The sequence below is a fragment of the Oncorhynchus mykiss genome, chromosome 2, assembly GCF_057628025.1.
Source record: "Oncorhynchus mykiss isolate SJ-2025 chromosome 2, ASM5762802v1, whole genome shotgun sequence".
In the NCBI taxonomy this organism is placed as follows: Eukaryota; Metazoa; Chordata; class Actinopteri; order Salmoniformes; family Salmonidae; genus Oncorhynchus; species Oncorhynchus mykiss.
The window spans coordinates 23,156,913-23,177,250 of record NC_143023.1 but is presented as its reverse complement, the minus strand read 5'-3'; the positions used below and the strand labels follow the sequence as shown (position 1 = coordinate 23,177,250).

At 42.3% G+C, this 20,338-nt stretch overlaps 1 protein-coding gene across 1 annotated transcript; it reads right to left on the bottom strand.

Annotated features, from left to right (window-relative positions):
* Window positions 1-6,721: 6,721 nt before the first annotated feature.
* Window positions 6,722-19,894, bottom strand: LOC100136301 (potassium-transporting ATPase alpha chain 1). Its single transcript, XM_090193312.1, has 22 exons — window positions 19,005-19,894; window positions 18,755-18,865; window positions 18,573-18,632; window positions 18,257-18,460; window positions 16,213-16,326; window positions 13,772-13,906; window positions 13,120-13,237; window positions 12,283-12,551; window positions 11,882-12,190; window positions 11,642-11,776; window positions 11,279-11,471; window positions 10,730-10,905; window positions 10,433-10,569; window positions 10,053-10,203; window positions 9,802-9,970; window positions 9,483-9,637; window positions 9,264-9,387; window positions 8,899-9,044; window positions 8,255-8,388; window positions 7,960-8,061; window positions 7,771-7,862; window positions 6,722-7,548 (listed from the first exon to the last, which is right to left on the bottom strand). The coding sequence occupies exons 1-22, from the start codon at window positions 19,014-19,016 to the stop codon at window positions 7,520-7,522; spliced, it is 3,075 nt and encodes a 1,024-aa protein (XP_090049438.1). The 5' UTR covers window positions 19,017-19,894; the 3' UTR covers window positions 6,722-7,519.
* Between the last annotated feature and the right edge of the window lie 444 nt (window positions 19,895-20,338).

Here is a 20,338-nt window from a genome sequence, read left to right as displayed (position 1 = left end):
AGCTGCCCAGCAACACCTGTTGGGGTGGTGTTGTCATCATGTTTGAAAGTCTTCTGGAGGGGAAGGAGTCTCTTCAAGAAATGACCATATCAGTCTGCCGATATGGACAGCCCCATCAAGAAGATCCTTCTGGATTATGTATTTTTGGAAGAGAGTGGTATAAGCAGCCTGAAACCTATAGCAGTAGCCATTGCACAGATTGAGGGAGACAATGCCATTGTCTGATGTTCAGACTCTGCTTGCATATGTAAGAGAAGAAATCCGTACTACCCTGCCCACTTCACTGTTGCTCCAAGCAGAGGAAACTGCAGTTTTGAAATACATCAAAAAGCGTGAAGACCTCAGCCTGAAGCCCATACATGCCGCAGCTTACATGTTGGACCCCAAGGATGCTGTCTGGTGCAAAGATCAACAAGACCTATGGTGTCATCACTACCGTGTCTCGCCACCTTGGGCCTGGATGTGGAAAGGTTCTTAGCAGTCTTGGTGAAGTACACTTCCAAGCAAGGGCTTTGGGATGGAGATGCAATATGGCAGTCGTGCCAACATCTCATCATCCACATGGTGGAAGGGACTTTGTGGCTCTTTCCCCTGTTGCCTCCATCATCCTCCAAATCCCACCAACAGCCACCTCAGAGCGCAACTGGTCCTGGTTAGGGAACGCACGCATCAAAGCATGCAACAGGCTGACCAATACAAAGGTTGAAAAATTGGTGGCCATCCGGGCAGATATTAGGCTTTTAGAGCCTGACAACGAGCCATCCTCAACAAGGTTGGAAAGTGACAGTGAAGATGAGGTCTCAGAGTGATGTTCAAGAGGTGGACATTGAGGTCCAGGGAGAAGGCATGGAAGCCTGAGAGGAAGACAGTCTAGAAACTAAAGCTTTGGTTATCATTTTAGATGTTGAAAACATTTTTGGGAGATGTGATGGATCATTCGGTATTCTGTTGTACAGTGAAATCATCCCATGTGAAGAGTCAACTCATTTAAAGCTCAATTCGTAACATTTTTATTGGGAGGATTTAATCATTTGCAATGATGTCTATTTAAGGTAAGGTAAAAGGTTTGTGCTAGTCTCCATATGATAAATATATCCAATGCAAAAAACAAAAAAAAAATCTATATTCAAATGGTATTAATTTGCATACATTTCCATTAATTCCCATGGAAAGTTGCCACCTCTGAATATTTCCCAAATTGTGCAACCCTACTGGTACACACACACTATTTGGTGTGTGGAAAGAACAGCTGACTTAAAACAGGAGCCGGGCATTCATGCGGTTGACGCCATTTCAGCTGTAACATGGACTCTACAACCTGATGAAACTTTGTTGCTCCTTTCTGAACCAAGCAAGATGCTGTAGCAAACTAATATTTGGTTGTCTAAGTGATTCCCCCTCCCTGCAGCAGCACCTGGAGTCAGGAGTGGAGGAGAAAATGTGGATCTTACATCTATTCCGGTGACAGCGGTCATTTGGTTGACCAATAACCGCCATCCAAAATTCCATGACCTGACCGCCACATCCCTAGGTATATTGACCATCATACCAATAATATGTCATAGCAAGGTATTAAAAATGCCTGGGGTAATAAAGCTCAATAATAAGTACTTTGTTTTAAACATCCACCATTGTTAATTGTCTGGCTAGACAGACTTGGAACAATCAGTCAAGTGCTATGGGGCTACTCTGTTGGGGTGCAGCCGTCCACCCCTCCACTCACCCAGACAGGCACTGGTCCACAGCTACAGCACCAACCCATTACTGGGGAGAAACAGGGTGCCTGCAGTAAGTGGGTCATTCACCCCAGGAGCATACAGATACACTCAGGCAGAAAATGGCCCAGACAATGGGACAAAAATAAAGTGGGTGCGTCTCAATATGGAAGTTTATGAAAGAGTTGGCCTTTTACTACAATATTCATTCAAATGCTGACAATCAAGAAACAAAGCAAAAACCAGCGTGTGGCTGTGTTGAGGGATGAGGCAGATGGAAACCATTCCTGTTAGCAGAGGTGAGCCTGGGAGCCATTTTGAGGAAGTGCTGTGTCATACCACCACGTCCATTTACTGTGCTGCACACAGGAAGAATGACACGCAACCAGGCAAATATGATGCAAGAGGCAGGCTGAGTAATTGTAGGTAGATATTTACAATGCAATAACAATAAATATACTATAATTTCCATGACCAGCATTGTCATTTGCATAGAGAGAGGACACACATTAACCTCTGTTGACCTCTACAATCTGTCTTAACCTCAGCAGAGAGAGAATGAAAACATGCTGCCTCACACCCACCCTCTCACTGGCATTTTCTACATTCCCAGGCATGTCTTGAAATGATTGTAGCTCAGTAGTTTTCCACTGTTGAGACCTGAGCCATGAGGGGCAGGCCCTGATACTAGAGACTGAAGACTGCTCAGTATTCACCATTCAACCTGCTCACGGACTGCCACACGCCTTTGGAAAATAAACTGCATTAAAACTCACGCAGCCCCACAGCTAGAATATTATTTTCAGTAAATCAATATATCAAACATCTTCTGTATTTATGAAACAAACGCGATTACCTAACATTTTTGGTCAAAAGCATGTTTCATGATCATTCTGAATCGTTTGAAAAGTCTGATTTTATAGCCTGCAGCTAAACTATTGTATGTGGGCTAATCTCAAATGTAGCAAATAAACCTCTGATAACATTCTCAGACTGAGAACCAGTACAGTCTAATATGGTTGGGCAGCTGTCAGAGAGAGCGGCATGATTCTACAAGCCTCAGCACCTTGCCTATTTACTGTCACATGACCGCCCTCACTGCAGACAGCCAGTCAACTCACGCAACTAAGTATCACACCATCAAGGCCTAGTAATAGACGAATGTAGTCAGCTTTGTCTGGACAAAACCAGAAACTTAGGAGAAACACAACATCCATGTGATAATTTACTAATGTCATCTTTGGGGAAGTGATAGCTAGCTCTAACCCCAGCATCAAGAGAGGACACCGTCAGCAAGAATCAAATTCAAGCCTAGTAGAGCCAGGAGGTGTGGTTAACGATCAACCCAGGCAGTTATACAGCTAGTGATGGGCTGCATGTTGCATCAGCAGTGCTTATCAAGTTCTCACCACTATATATAAAAATAGGCCTACATAAGGCAGGTAAAGAACAATGTGTTCCCTTTCACAGACAAAACTGATTCAACAGCCACACACTAACAATACAGGTATAAAGAACACACGGATAGGATTCTTCACACACACACATACTGTAAATAATGGTGGGGGAAATATCTCCATGGTAACCTCAAGGTGATTAAGTGCATACCAAAAAAAGGAAAGCGCATTGAGCAGGTCAGAGAGAGGGAGTAGAGTTTGAGGGAACCACCTCTTTTTACACAGGAAGACACTGGTCGTGGTCGACATTGCAGACGACTTCAAAAGAAAGTCGAGACTGGCTGATTAACTTGCACCATAAACAACTAATCCATTTAATTTGTAGATCAGTCTCAATTTTCCCATGATACATCACAGTTTCTCTCGAACACGGTCTTTGAGTCAGAGTCTCTTAGCTGCAGGCATGTTCAGGCCTAAAACAGGACTAGGTCCTATCAATAATCACACGACCAAACCAGTACATCATCTTGTTTATATTAGGCCTTTGCAATCAACACCCTTAGCAGTCTTCCAAAAGGATACTTGACACAATGCACATAAGCAGGCCAAACTGGATAAATTAGCAGTTTACTAATTTGGATGATGATATGCATTACATATTGGTCATTGAATACATTTTGAAATATATAATTATTTCAACATGCCATTTCTGTTCTTTTGGATGAGGAATCATTTTATATCCAGAATATAATAAGTGGTTTATGCAGGAAACAATTAATTCAGCAGGGAATCATTCACTCAAATAGGCCAGGTCTGTAAAATGACCTTACAGTATGATACGACCTTCATCGCAGTGATGAAAAGGCCCATCTGGCGATGGCTGCCTCTCCATCCTCCATAGTGACCGTAGTCGAAACCTGTTGTTCGTGTCTTTGCAAACGGTTGACATCTTGATTAAAGTTTAAAAACATGTATATTTTAGCAACTAATACAATTAGCTACAATTCGGACAAAGTAACCTAATCGGTAGGCACATTGATGCGACACGGCACACCATGGCTTCTCCCTTCAGAGAGCGTCATTGGAATCATGCGAGTAATCTTCAATCATTATTACTGTCATACCCAAAATTAAAACTGTCAACATGAATGTATCAATTACAATTCAACATCCACTTCATAAAAAAAAAGTGGGCTCGGCTTAAATTTGGCTACATTTCTTGGTTTAGATTTTACATCATTGCCACGGTAACATTCTAGAATGCTCTGACGCAATCAAAAGAATTCATCATGAGTATGTGGTGAGGCACGTAGCCAGTTAGCTAGAGTAACATTTCTGGGATTTCCTGTACAGACATCTATGCCAGAACTCTTTATTTACACCGAACATTTGATACAACTATTTAGGGTCAGATGTGGGGAAACAGATTAACTGGTTATTTATTGCATGAAGACAATCTAAATGTTGTATAAAGCCACAATATTCGTTCTCAACAGTCTTCCGAAAAACGCATCATCGTTCGAGCTACAGTGTCACATAACCTCTGCACATTTTACCTTCTAATGGATGAATAATGCATTATCTTGATGGTCTCAATAAACGCTCAACTCGTGTCTTAATAAATAAGATTAGTATGTGCTTTGCATTAGTTGGCAAACTACACGTCATATTTTCAGAAATCAAGTTGTACAGAAACGTGAATTATTACACAAGGCCATAGGCGCATCCTTTCCCCGCCTCCATCATTTCCTGGCTTTGTAATGTTAAAGCGAAAGGAGAGGCTCAGAAGTAGCTACTGCTACACTATTACAACAGTATTCAAAAAAACAAAGACACATATTAAGCAATAAGTACTACAATGACTGTTGTAGAATAAGTCATTTTGTCGATTATACATACCTTGAGGAGATGCTGCAGTGACTGTGCAAGCTGAGAGAACAGTCTTCCAAATTTATAGCAGACACGTGACACGCGTATTGGTCTAATTGCCCTAGAAACATGACGTCACTTGATCTTCTGCTGGGTCACGGCTGCTATGGAAACCATAGAGAACTGGGGGAGGTTGCCAAATTATGGGCTCCCGTACCGGGAGGATGCTGCAAACTGATTTTTTAAATTAATAATTTTATTTAACTAAGCAAGTCAGTTAAGAACAAAGTCTTATTAACAATGACGGCCTACACCGGACAAACGGCCAACTGCCCTATGGGACTCCCAATCACGGCCTGGAATCGAACCACGGTGTCTGTAGTGACGCCTCTAGCACTGAGGTGCAGTGCCTTAGACCACTGCATCACTCGGGAGTTCATGATGCCCTGCACATCCAACCAAGCATCAATTGAGTATTTAGAAATATAAAAAAATAGGCTACGAATGTTTTTTTTTTATGAACAGAAATCGAAATGAGTATTTTATATTATTTTCACACACTGAACCATAACCATACTAACGGATCATTAATGACAAAGTCGTTAATTTGCATAATTTGATGGAAAAATCTGAGAGTACCGCTCTAAAATTCCACATGCTGCAGCACGTGACTATCTGGGCACGTGTTCTGCAGAGCATCCGGTTTCTGGGCTACGTGAGCTATGGTGCGTGCTTTGTGGAATGGATGAAAACCGTGTGAGACCACATTGTGGTGAATCCATTGTAGTTGCACGCGATCTCAATGTAATAACGTATTTCACTAATCTAATTTCTGAGTGTAAAATAATATCTCAGGGAAAAAACATTTAAAATATACAATTAATTTATGGAAAGGGGATACCTAGCCAGTTAACTGAATGCATCTTCCGCATTAAACCCAACCCCTCTGAATCAGAGAGGCGTGAGTTCTGTCATTCACGTCATCGGCGCCCGGGGATCAGATATTGTTGGGTGTTAACTGCCTTGCTCAAGAGCAGAATGGCAGATTTGTCCACCTTGTCGGCTTGGGGATTCGAACCTGTGACGTTTTGGTTACTGGCCCAAAGCTCTTAACCGCTATGGTTATGTATGCTACCTAAACGTTGAGTTTTGAAGTTGATTACAACAGACTGTATATTAAATGTTACATCGCATATGGTGAGTTGCGTAAAAATATCTAAATGTATAGGAATAATAATATGTGAAGCCAATTAGCTGTCAAACCACACAGTCCATTATGTCAAACCATGAACACATTGTTGCCCACTTTTCTCAATGGCGCCATCGTGTGGTAGTGCACTGAAATGATCCAAAAGAAAAGGAAGTACATCAATGACTTCATATCCCTCAGATCCCCCTTTTCTTTCAGCAATATCTTTCCCCTAGGAGAGCAGCACCACCAAGAGAGTCAGGAAGTGAATTCTGTAAAGTCATCCAGGTGAGAAGTCTACCCACAACCCAGCTCAGCCAATGGCAGTCCAGCTCAGCTACCCACAGCAAAGCAGACTGTCTGATGCTATGTGGACCGATGTAGGAGGACAGGATAAGATTGGATCGACCAGAGGTAGACTGTGCTACACAATGTACAACCCCCCGAGTGTCTCTGGCTTTTAATAAAATGGATTAATTCATTTGAATTGAAATTATAATGGTGGTGCAACATTTCAGGTATCTATCTAGAATATGAAGTCATACAATACGTTATATTTGACACACTTTATTAATACAAATACATAAATACAATGCATATAGGCTACTGTACTACCAACATTATCACCAAGAAAGAACCCTTGACGGCAAATATGTGTGATGTTATACATAAAAAGGCAATGGAATTCAGAAACAAAAGGCAATCACCCACAGACATCCACATACTACATTTACAAAAGGAAATGATTCCAAATTCAAATTGATATGACAAACTCACATCAAGCATTCCATTTTTTTGTATTAGAACATGGAGGTGTGTCTTTACAAACATATCACAAAATAATTCATGGTTATTGTTTCAATGTATAAGATTTGGTTCCATATCAGAAATGGTTAAGGATATTCAGAGCTATACTTGTACAGAGTTTGGCATTTAAATTGTATTGTATTGTATTGTAATGGAATGTTTGGGACCAAGATGGAGGACAGTTTGCTATCCAGACTTCTCTGTATAGCAGGTTGACGTTTATAGTCATGAGTCTTGTCCTAGAGGCATAACTGAGAAATTTCCTCTTAGGCCAGCTGCAAAGTCAAATTGGGTATATTGTAAAAAATAATGAAAACAAAAATGTGTTTTTCGGTCTTAATTTAAGTTTAGGGTTAGCCATTTGCTAGTGTGGTTAAAGTTTGGGTTAGGGTTATAATTAAAATCTGATTTTATGACTTTGTGGCTGTGCCAGCTAGTGACCACTGCAGAGCAGAGCTGCCTCCAGAACAAGATTCATGATGGAAAATGCTAACCTGCATCTTTATACCTATGTCTCTGGTCTAGATATATGCCCTCTTCTCTCAATAATACAGCTCCTGGTCCCACCAACCTGTGATAGGGGAATGGAAATAATCTGAATTAGGGCTGACTACTGCAAGGAATGGATGGATCGATGGATGATAAATAGATGGATGGATGGGTGGATGGATGGATGGATGGATGGATGGATGGATGGGTGGGTGGGTGGATGGATGGATGGGTGGGTGAATGGATGGATAGATGCATGGAGGGTGAACGGATGGACAAGACAGAGGCAAGAAAGGCTACTTACTTCCTGGATGTCTTCTGACCCCCAGCTTCCTGATCTCGTCATAGACAAAGATTAGAATTCCGTACGGGATTGGAACGAACCACCATTGGCCCCTGTAAGGGGGGAGTTACACGCATGAACAAACCAACATGAAAGTCATCAAAACAATGACAGAGAAGATGAATCGACAACCATTCAACAGTACAGTACCTAATGGGCATGAAGTTGAAAATGTTTGGCATCCCTGGGCAGTAGCACAGCAGGTTACCCAGTAACAGCTGGAAGACGATGGCACTCACCAGCACCTTGTTCCTGCACACAAAGGGAAAACATGGAGGATGGTCAAATAATGTTTTATTAGTCCCATCAAGATTGATACTTCCCAAGTTATTATGTTGGAAGCCTTCTCTGCCACCATCCTTTCATAAACAATACATTTCATAGAGTATATTATTGTTTGTAGGGAGTAAGAGACATTTGTTCAATGCAGTTAACATCCACTGACCTAAAGAAGCCCTGCTGGAAGATGGACAGACGGCGGGTTTTCCTGATCAACACATCAGCAATCTGGCAGATCTCAATACTGATGAAGAAGACAGTGTAGCAGGTGTACTGCTGATACAGACGCTGGGCGTATGTCTGCAGAACAGAGAAGACAGGATATTTTCAACTGGCATTTCCAGGAGTTACAAGTAAGTGACGGCGCTGTAAAGCCACATGCACTTGTCCATTCCTGGCAATAAGACACACACACACACGCTTATCCTACAGTAAGCCACCCACACTCAACCACTCTTGGTCATATCTATCCTACAGTAAGCCACACACACTCACCCACTCCTGGCCATGTCTGTCATACAGTAAGGCGCACACACTCACCCACTCCTGGCCATGTCTGTCATACAGTAAGCCACACACACTCACCCACTCCTGGCCATGTCTGTCATACAGTAAGCCACACACACTCAGCCACTCCTGGTCATATCTATCCTACAGTAAGCGACACACACTCAACCACTCCTGGCCATATCTATCCTAGGGTAAGCCACACACACTTAACCACTCCTGGCCATATCTATCCTACAGTAAGCCACACACACTCAACCCCTCCTGGCCATATCTATCCTACAGTAAGCCACACACACTCACCCACTCCTGGCCATAGCTGTCCTGCAGGTCCTGCAGATGGACGTCCTCCCAGTGGGACCTGAGCCCCACACACAGCAGGGGATACCAGCCCTCCTGGGCCATCGCTGTAAAGTAGTCTGTGAAACCAGCGAAAGACTGGATTGCGCCTGGAGAAGGGGATAGGGGGAGAGATAAACCAAAAGAGAGGGAGGGAGGAGAGAATTGAACATGAAATATGTACAAATAGACTATTTGTAGGTTATCACCTTGAATATTGGTCAATAAATCATTCAGCTTCAAGGATCAATCGGACTCAAAGGACCTAGTTAAAAAGCAAGGCCTTTTTCATACATTTACATACTACAGGAGCAGACATGAACCCTCACCAATCTGGAAGTAGGAGTAGGCAGCCAGAGATTCGTTCACCAACCTATCCTTACGCGGGTTCCTGGGTTTCAGATGCATAATATCACTCTCAGCCTTCTCATAGGCCAGAGACACAGAGGGAAACTGTAGGATAGAAGAAGGATAATCGGCATCATTCTAGAATGGTCTTATAGTGCAGGGAGATGAGGGGTGAGGAAGAGGAAGAGGAGAAGACTTACAATGTCAGTGGCCAGCTCAATCATGAGGATGGTGATGCAGCCCAATGGCAGAGGAACACTGACAGTGATGTAGATGAGGTAGGGTGTGAGCTCCGGAATGTTCTTGGTCAGTGTGTACGCAATAGACTTCTTCAGGTTGTCAAAGATCAGACGGCCTGGGTGTCAGATATGGTCGAAATCAATCCCTCAATATCAGTATTACTTAGTATCATGAAGGCTTATCTTTGTGAAACCAAATATTGGTTCACAGGATACATTTCAAACCCTGTTAAAATGTCTGTTGTTGTGTTTTGCGATTTGCGAAGACACTCTCACTCACCCTGCTCCACCCCTGTGACGATGGAGGCAAAGTTGTCATCCAGCAGAATCATGTCAGCTGCATTCTTAGCTGCATCGGAGCCAGCTATGCCCATGGCAATACCGATGTCTGCCTTTTTCAACGCAGGGGAGTCGTTCACCCCATCGCCTGTCACAGCCACAATGGAGCCCTTAGTGAGAGAGAAAGTGAGAGAATGAGACAGAGAGGGGGGGAGAGGGTTTGAGAGAGAGAGGGGGGGGGGGGGGGCTCACCAGGCGCTGACAGCTCTCCACGATGATGAGTTTCTGCTGGGGGGAGGTGCGGGCGAACACCATTTCAGGGTGACTCCTCAACGCTTCGTCCAGCTCTTCACTGCTCATGTCCTTCAGCTGACCACCACTGATCACACAGGCACGGGCATCCCTGAAGACCACATAGAATAGATGAGAATATGATAGAATAGAATAGACATGTCAAATCCACTGACAGGGCGTTATTACCTCCAGGAAGTATTAGGAGTTCTCACTCCTTCTTACGTGATATACAAACTCTGTATAATTAGTCAAATATGTCACAGGAGATTCATCAACCACAGTGAGAGTCAGAGTCCTAATCCTGCAAGACTGTGTTGGTGTTGGGGACCAAGACCCACCTCCTGTTGACCTGCTCCACTGGGATGCGTTTCCTGGTAGCGATGTCCTCTACTGTCTCACTGCCCTCTGTGATGATGCCAACGTTCGCAGCGATGGCTCTGGCCGTGATCGGGTGGTCGCCTGTCACCATGACTACCTGAGTGAGGTCACAGTGGAATGAGTTGATGTTGGTTGGCGTGACACAATGAGGGAGACTGTGATGGCCTGTTACATTGTATTAGCTATGTTCTAAGTCTCCTTTTTTCTCTTTCTGTCTTTCTCCTTTGCCCCATCTCTCCCCCATTTTACCCTCGTACCCTTATTCCAGCCGTGCGACATTTCATGACAGCGTCAGGCACAGTGGCGCGGGGCGGGTCGATCATGGAGATGAGTCCAGCGAAACACAAACCAGACGTGGTGAAGTTCATCTCATCGGAGTCAAACTTGTAACCACGAGGGAACTCATTCTCATTTAGATAAATGTGACAGAAACCTGGAGACAAATGTTTGGACAGATTGGAGGGGTTAGTGGGTATTTATGGGCCTAAAGAAGAGATACCATTAAGTGTTGGGGAAGCTACTCTGAAAATATTGTTTACCAAGCTACAAATTAATTCACACTGGAAGAAGTTAAGCTACACTAAAGCCACCATTAAGAAAAACTTAGTTTACTTAACTAAAGTTACTTAGAAAAGTAATTCACATCGTAATATGATAATTTATCACAAAGTAGTTTATCTAAATCTGAAATGTCATAGACTACAAATTGCAAGAACAGATCACTCTGCAGTCAGATGTTAACAAAATGTAGTTCAATTACTAGTTGTATTACATGTAGTTCACTACACCCCAACACTGTCCCTTACCCAGCACTCTCTCCCCCAGGCTCCCCAAGTCCATGTATGCAGTCTGGAAGGCCTCTCTCCACTGTTCATCCAGGGGCATCTCCTGGCCCCTGATCAGGATGGTGGAGCAGCGCTCCAAGATCCTCTCTGGCGCCCCCTTCATCACCAGCAGGTAGCGCAGGTCCATGGGGTCTTCCAACTCATGCACTGACAGCTACTCGCCACCGGTGGGAGAAAGAGTACGATTCAAACACAAATAGCTCCTTCTGGTAATGCCATTAAAGTATGCCTAATAGTCACATGACACACCTATACAACATACTGTAGATTATATAACACACTTTCAACTGCCTTGAAATCAGATCAGAAAACCAGGCCTCTTACCTGGAACTTGTTGGTGGAGTTGAATGGTACTTCAACAACCTTTTTGAAGCGTTCCCTGTATTCCATCATGTTCCCTATGGCCAGCTCAGTGAACTTCAGCAGAGCCGTCTCTGAGGCGTCGCCCACCACTATTCTCTGTTCCACATAGGTGCATTGGAAAAAAGATAACTCATAAATCATATAGTTTTCATTGATGCTGTGTCTGAATGTGTCTGTTGAGGCTAGTGTTTATCAGCTCACCCTAGGAATAGGCAGAGACTCCTGGTTGGGTTTGAAGATGGCCCGGTTACAGAGTCCTGCCACTCTTGCCAACGATCGCCATGTCTCGGATGATTGGTCAAAGCTCTGACCTGATTGGTCCTCTGTGGTGTCTGCGGCATGGATCACATTGTCGAACCACAGGTGGGCCACGGTCATCCTGTTCTGGGTCAGAGTGCCCGTCTTGTCGGAGCAGATGACCGAGGTGGAGCCCAGGGTCTCCACAGCCTCCAGGTTCTTCACCACACAGTTCTTCCTGGCCAGACGCTTGGCCGTCAGCGACAGACACACCTGGGGGGAGAGAGAGGGAGATGGTTGATGAAAACTGTTAATAACCAACTTGATATAGGCCTAGACAGACCAGAGCCTCAGTGTTGACTCACAGTGACAGTAGCCAGCAGCCCCTCAGGTACATAGGCCACCACGATGGCCATGAAGAAGATCATAGCCTCCAGGAAGGCATAGCCGATAAACATGGCCACCACAAAGAAGGTGAAGCCAAAGAAGATGGCCAGCCCAGCAATGATGTCAACAAAGTGCTCAATCTCTATGGCAATTGGCGTCTTCTCATTGCCTACGCCTGACGCCAAGCTGGCAATGCGGCCAATGATGGTGCGGTCACCCGTGTTGATGACCGTTCCTGTGGCCACTCCTGGTAGGGGCCAAGCAGAGAAAAGGGGATTTTAGATTACATTATGAGTGTAATGTTGATGTTTTTGCAAATTTTTGCTGTTATGAGTGTAATGGTTTCTGTGGGAATCTTTTCTGTGTGTGATTTAATAAGGATTGTGTGTCTGTCAAAGGAGGCTGGTGGTGGAATCAATGGAATGGTACCAATACTACCAAACACATCAAACACATGGAAGCAACATGCTTGACTCGGTTCCATTTATTCCATTTTAACCATTAAAATGAGCCCATCTTCCTTTAGCTCCTCCCACCAACCTCCTCTGGTGTCTGTCTGTAGTACCTTTCAGGCAGTGGTGGCATTGTGTATGTGTGTGTGTTTATGTGTGTGTGTGTGTGTGTGTTTATGTGTGTGTGTGTAGCATAGATTGGTGGCACCTTAATTGGGGAGGACGGGCTCATCGACCGGAATAAATGGAATGGTGTCTAACTTAAACACATTGTTTCCATATGTTTGATGCCATTCCATTTACTCTATTCCAGCCATTATTATGAGCCGTCCTCCCTTCAGCAGCCTCCTCTGATGTGTCTACCTTCCAGGCAGGTGGTGGAGAAGAAGGCAATGTTCTTAGTCTCTAGGGGGTTCTCGTGGGTACACTCCGGGGTTTTGCTCTGGGGCTCTGACTCTCCTGTCAGGGATGAGTTATCCACCTGGAGAGGATGAGGAGATCAAGGAACTGACAGGGTTATAAACATATGAAACCGACCAGGGTTAAATTATGGGTCTTCTGCATAACCTAACCCTAGCCCTAACCCTAGCTTCATGCCAACACCCCGGGTCAACCTTAAACCTAGCCCTAACCCTAGCTTCATGTCAACACCCCGGGTCAACCTTAAACCTAGCCCTAACCCTAGCTTCATGTCCACACCCCGGGTCAACCTAAAACCTAGCCCTAACCCTAGCTTCATGTCCACACCCCGGGTCAACCTTAAACCTAACCCTAACCCTAGCTTCATGTCCATACCAGAGTCAACCCTAACCCTAGCTTCATGTCCACATCCCGGGTCAACCATAATCCAATCTTCAAACCTAACTCTAACTATAACCCTAACACTAATCCTAACCTGAATCCTAGCTCTATGTTCACATTCCTGCTCAACCTGCATCAACACCCTTAGCCATTACTTCTAGGTTGAAAGTGTGTTAGTAGTCTATAATGGGAACTGGTGGCCTAGTGTACCTACCTTACAGCCCTGGGCAAAAATGATGCGGATGTCAGCAGGCACGCGGTCACCACCCTTGATCTCCACCAGGTCGCCCACCACCAGGTCCATGGCATTGATCTGGTTCTTCTGCCCGTCACGGATCACCAGGGCTTGCTAGAACGAGATAGATGATTATACCAAATCCCCGTATTTCAATGATTGATTGCCTTGGATCAGTGCTGTAGTGAGTGGATTATGATCTGTGTTGATGAAAGGAATAGTTTTGTCTTGAAAGTAAACAGTTTCTTACAATAACAAAGTAACTGTTGTATGGGTATTTAGGGCCAGGAGTGTTTCCTGGTCTGGTAACATCTTCAGGAAACACTCATGGCCCTAGTTCTAATGTATTTCCCTAGTTCTAATGTATTTCCCTAGTTCTAATGTATTTCTCTAGTTCTAATGTATTTCCCTAGTTCTAATGTATTTACTTAGTTCTAATGTATTTCCCTAGTTCTAATGTATTTACTTAGTTCTAATGTATTTACTTAGTTCTAATGTATTTACTTAGTTCTAATGTTTTTACTTAGTTCTAATGTATTTCCCTAGTTCTAATGTATTTCCTTAGTTCTAATGTATTTCTCTAGTTCTAATGTATTTCTCTAGTTCTAATGTATTTCTCTAGTTCTAATGTATTTCTCTAGTTCTAATGTATTTCTCTAGTTCTAATGTATTTCTCTAGTTCTAATGTATTTACTTAGTTCTAATGTATTTCTCTAGTTCTAATGTATTTACTTAGTTCTAATGTATTTCTCTAGTTCTAATGTATTTACTTAGTTCTAATGTATTTACTTAGTTCTAATGTATTTCCCTAGTTCTAATGTATTTCCCTAGTTATAATGTATTTCCCTAGTTCTAATGTATTTCCTTAGTTCTAATGTATTTCCTTAGTTCTAATGTATTTACTTAGTTCTAATGTATTTACTTAGTTCTAATGTATTTCCCTAGTTCTAATGTATTTCCCTAGTTATAATGTATTTCCCTAGTTCTAATGTATTTCCTTAGTTCTAATGTATTTCCTTAGTTCTAATGTATTTACTTAGTTCTAATGTATTTCTCTAGTTCTAATGTATTTCCCTAGTTCTAATGTATGTCTCTAGTTCTAATGTATTTACTTAGTTCTAATGTATTTCTCTAGTTCTAATGTATTTCTCTAGTTCTAATGTATTTCCCTAGTTATGTATTTCCCTAGTTCTAATGTATTTCTCTAGTTCTAATGTATGTCTCTAGTTCTAATGTATTTACTTAGTTCTAATGTATTTCTCTAGTTCTAATGTATTTCTCTAGTTCTAATGTATTTCTCTAGTTCTAATGTATTTCTCTAGTTATAATGTATTCTCTAGTTATGTTTTTCCTTAGTTATAATGTATTTCTCTAGTTATAATGTATTTCTCTAGTTATAATGTATTCTCTAGTTATGTTTTTCCTTAGTTATAATGTATTTCTCTAGTTATAATGTATTTCTCTAGTTATAATGTATTCTCTAGTTATGTTTTTCCTTAGTTATAATGTATTTCTCTAGTTATAATGTATTCTCTAGTTATGTTTTTCCTTAGTTATAATGTATTTCCTTAGTTATAATGTATTTCCTTAGTTATAATGTATTTCCTTAGTTATAATGTATTTCTCTAGTTCTAATGTATTTCTCTAGTTATAATGTATTTCTCTAGTTATAATGTATTTCTCTAGTTATAATGTATTTCTCTAGTTATAATGTATTTCTCTAGTTCTAATGTATTTCTCTAGTTATAATGTATTTCTCTAGTTATAATGTATTCTCTAGTTATGTTTTTCCTTAGTTATAATGTATTTCTCTAGTTATGTTTTTCCTTAGTTATAATGTATTTCCTTAGTTATAATGTATTTCCTTAGTTATAATGTATTTCCTTAGTTATAATGTATTTCCTTAGTTATAATGCATTTCCTTAGTTATAATGTATTTCCTTAGTTATAATGTATTTCTCTAGTTCTAATGTATTTCTCTAGTTCTAATGTATTTCTCTAGTTCTAATGTATTTCTCTAGTTATAATGTATTTCTCTAGTTATAATGTATTTCTCTAGTTATAATGTATTTCTCTAGTTATAATGTATTCTCTAGTTATGTTTTTCCTTAGTTATAATGCATTTCCTTAGTTATAATGTATTTCCTTAGTTATAATGTATTTCTCTAGTTCTAATGTATTTCTCTAGTTCTAATGTATTTCCTTAGTTATAATGTATTTCCTTAGTTATAATGCATTTCCTTAGTTATAATGTATTTCTCTAGTTATAATGTATTCTGTAGTTATAATGTATTTCTCTAGTTATAATGTATTTCCTTAGTTATAATGTATTTCTATAGTTATAATGCATTTCCTTATTTATAATGTATTTCCTTAGTTATAATGTATTCTGTAGTTATAATGTATTTCCATATCTTTACCTGTGGCACTAGATTTTTGAAGCTGGCGATGATGTTGGTGCTCTTAAACTCTTGGTAGTAACCGAAACAGCCAGTCACCACAACAACAGTGATCAGAGTGATGGCGAGGTACAGCTGTAGACAGGTGTGGTCACAGAGAATTAGTGATGAAACAAACAGTCACAATATGTTGACGCTGTAGTACATGTTATTATCGTATGTATTCCCCTTTCTTCACATACAGTATTTTCTCCTTCAGCCTCCTAGTGCAACTTTAGCCTTTCCTTCACCCTCCTAGTGTAATTTTAGCCTTTCCTTCACCCTCCTGGTGTAACTTTAGCCTTTCCTTCACGCTCCCAGTGCAACTTTAGCCTTTCCTTCACCCTCCTAGTGTAACTTTAGCCTTTCCTTCACCCTCCTAGTGTAACTTTAGCCTTTCCTTCACGCTCCTAGTGTAACTTTAGCCTTTCCTTCATGCTCCCAGTGCAACTTTAGCCTTTCCTTCACCCTCCTAGTGTAACTTTAGCCTTTCCTTCACACTCCCAGTGCAACTTTAGCCTTTCCTTCATCCTCCCAGTGCAACTTTAGCCTTCCTTCACCCTCCTAGTGTAACTTTAGCCTTTCCTTCACCCTCCTAGTGTAACTTTTGCCTTTCCTTCACCCTCCTAGTGTAACTTTAGCCTTTCCTTCACGCTCCCAGTGCAACTTTAGCCTTTCCTTCACCCTCCTAGTGTAACTTTAGCCTTTCCTTCACGCTCCCAGTGCAACTTTAGCCTTTCCTTCACCCTCCCTGTGTAACTTTAGCCTTTCCTTCACCCTCCCTGTGTAACTTTAGCCTTTCCTTCACCCTCCTAGTGTAACTTTAGCCTCTCCTTCATGCTCCTATTGTAACTTTAGCCCCTCCTTCAACCTCCCAGTGTAACTTTAGCCCCTCCTTCAACCTCCCAGTGTAACTTTAGCCCCTCCTTCATCCTCCTAGTGTAACTTTAGCCCCTCCTTCATCCTCCTAGTGTAACTTTAGCCCCTCCATCCTCCTAGTGTACATTTAGCCCCTCCTTCAACCTCCCAGTGTAACTTTAGCCCCTCCTTCATCCTCCTAGTGTAACTTTAGCCTTTCCTTCACCCTCCTAGTGTAACTTTAGCCCCTCCTTCACCATACTAGTGTAACTTTAGCCTTTCCTTCACCTTCCTAGTGTAGCTTTAGCCTTTCCTTCACCCTCCTAGTGTAACTTTAGCCTTTCCTTCACCCTCCTAGTGTAACTTTAGCCCCTCCTTCATCCTCCCAGTGTAACTTTAGCCCCTCCTTCATCCTCCCAGTGCAACTTTAGCCCATCCTTCATCCTCCCAGTGTAACTTTAGCCTCTCCCTCAAATCAAAATCGAATTTATTTATATAGCCCTTCTTACATCAGCTGATATATCAAAGTGCTGTACAGAAACCCAGCCTAAAACCCCAAACAGCAAACAATGCAGGTGTAGAAGCACGGTGGCTAGGAAAAACTCCCTAGAAAGGCCAAAACCTAGGAAAAAACCTAGAGAGGAACCAGGCTATGAGGGGTGGCCAGTCCTCTTCTGGCTGTGCCGGGTGGAGATTATAACACCCTCCCAGTGTAACTTTAGCCTCTCCCTCACCCTCTCATTGTAACTTTAACCTCTCCCTCACCCTCTCATTGTAACTGTAGCCTCTCCCTCACCCTCTCATTGTAACTGTAGCCTCTCCCTCACCCTCTCATTGTAACTGTAGCCTCTCCCTCACCCTCTCATTGTAACTGTAGCCTCTCCCTCACCCTCTCATTGTAACTGTAGCCTCTCCCTCACCCTCTCATTGTAACTGTAGCCTCTCCTTCACCCTCCCAATGTAACTTTAGTCTCTCCTTCAACCTCCCAGTGTAACTTTAGCAAACACTTCAACTCTCTCCTTATCCATCTGTCAACAATCCCTTCCTCACTATTCTAATATTGTTCAACATTCCTGCCCTATAGTCTCCTACTTCACCTCTTCCTCCACCTCCTCCTACCCTTCGTCTCTCCTCCCCCTTTTTGTCTCCCCGCCCCATCCTCCTCACATCGTCAAAGCAGCCGAGGGTTCCCCTGGAGAACTCGATGCCGAAAGCAATGAAGCAGATGACGGCTGCCACCCACATCAGACACTGCAGCCCTCCGGCCAGCTGACGAGCAAATTTGACGTACTCTGGGGTCCCTTTGGGGGGCAGCAGTTCGTTGGGGCCGTCCCGCTCCAGAACCTCCGCTGCTTTGCTGGACGTCAGGCCCTGAGGGGATTTAAGGGGGAGGAGGGGGGAGAGAGTGAGATATTTACTCTATATTAGCAGCAGTCTGTTTCATCACACAGACAGACGGACAGAAACCCCATAGCTTAGTTACCTTGGTAACACTGGTGGTATACCTCATCTCTAGCTCTTCTATTGTAATCTCGTGGTCATCCTGTAAAGATTGACAGACTGTTAAAGCTACAATGAATTTATGCTGCAATTCTGTCCCATTTCATTTAATTTGGCATATTCTCTCCAGCGCTCTCTCCTTCTGGTCTTGTGAACCACACTCACAATGTCCATCTCCTTCTTCATGCCCTCTAGTCTATCCTTTTTCTTAATCTTCTTCTTTTTCTTCATCTTGACGTCCACCTCTCCATTCATCTCAAACATGTCGTAAGAGTCCTGGAGACAAAGAGATGACATCCTGTATCATCTCGCTAGGGGGTGAATATACAATATCCTTGATCATTGAAGGAAAATCTCATCTAATTCATGACAATTTGATCAGAGCTTTGATTAATCACACAAATGGGTCACCTACCCCTTTACTCATGGTGGAGGGCCTGCCCAAATCAATTGAAGTCCAACGCTCAGTCCTCTCTCCCCCCGAAATCTTGGAAGCGTCTTTATATCCTCACTAGGAACGTTCCTCACAGTAAAATCACCAACCTCCAGAGCAGGACCAGACTGTTGGCTCAGCTTTATATACTACTGCACCACCTTCACCTTCTCTACCCGCCCCAACATGGCAGTGTTATTTTAAGTGTAGCCAATGTCACCCCTATTAAGGTGAATGGCAAAGCGTCCCCTACCCACTTTCATATCAGTGCCAATGGCCTTGTGCGTAGGGCTTGTACCTGTCTTATCAGAATACACATGTTTCTACGTTCCCTGATTAACTGTAAAGCTATCAAGAAGGTCAATGCCGTTCCAAAGTCACAACTACTTCTTTCACTTGTGATAGGACAAATCTGTATTACATCAAGGGTGATTTTCTTCTCAACTCAGATACACATTAATTGACTGATATATTGACACTGAGACAATGACTGGTTCACCCCATTCAATGACTGGTACAGATATAGAAGACATGAATTGGATGAAACACATCTAGTGAGAAGTAGATTCAAATGCCTTGTATATATAGTATTATAGTTCATTATTTGCCCTCAGGAGGGCCTAACTTACAGTGTATATCAGTGTAAAAAATGGTAATGGCCAATTCAAATAAAATACAGTGGTATGGTCATGCCAGGCCAGTAGGCATTTAGAAATTGAGACTTTTTTTTCTACATTTCCTGTTTAGGGGCCAATGTCAGAACACCTTATCAGTGGAAGAGTGTGTAAATACTTACAGTATTTGTACCTCAGACTGCTAAAAGGTGTGATGGTGACACACTCCACATTGGCATCACTGCTGTGTCATCTGCCCTTATAAGGAAAGAACAGTTGAACATTAAACACGAATTGACACTCACAACCTCTTGTGTAATGCTCCGTGTTCCCATCACAAAGACACCAGTTGGGTTTGAGATGTACTGGCGTAATACTTGTATTACTGTTATTGATCTACCACAATGCCTATTATAACTCTTATTGAATTAAGTGAAATAATGTTTCTTCACTGGGCAACATCCATCCAACAGTGAATTCTATCATCTGTCATTTTATCAATAATTTTCCATCATGTTTGTAAGACATGTATTGTAAGCACCCTGAACAGGTGATTTTTATAACTAACCCAAGTCTAACCCATGACTTGCCTAGTTAAATAAAGGTTAAATTAAAAAAATATATATTTTAAAAGAGATAGACCAAATTAGAAAAAATGTGCCAACCAGCGTTGAGCTAAACTGAGCCAGCTCAACTGTGAAT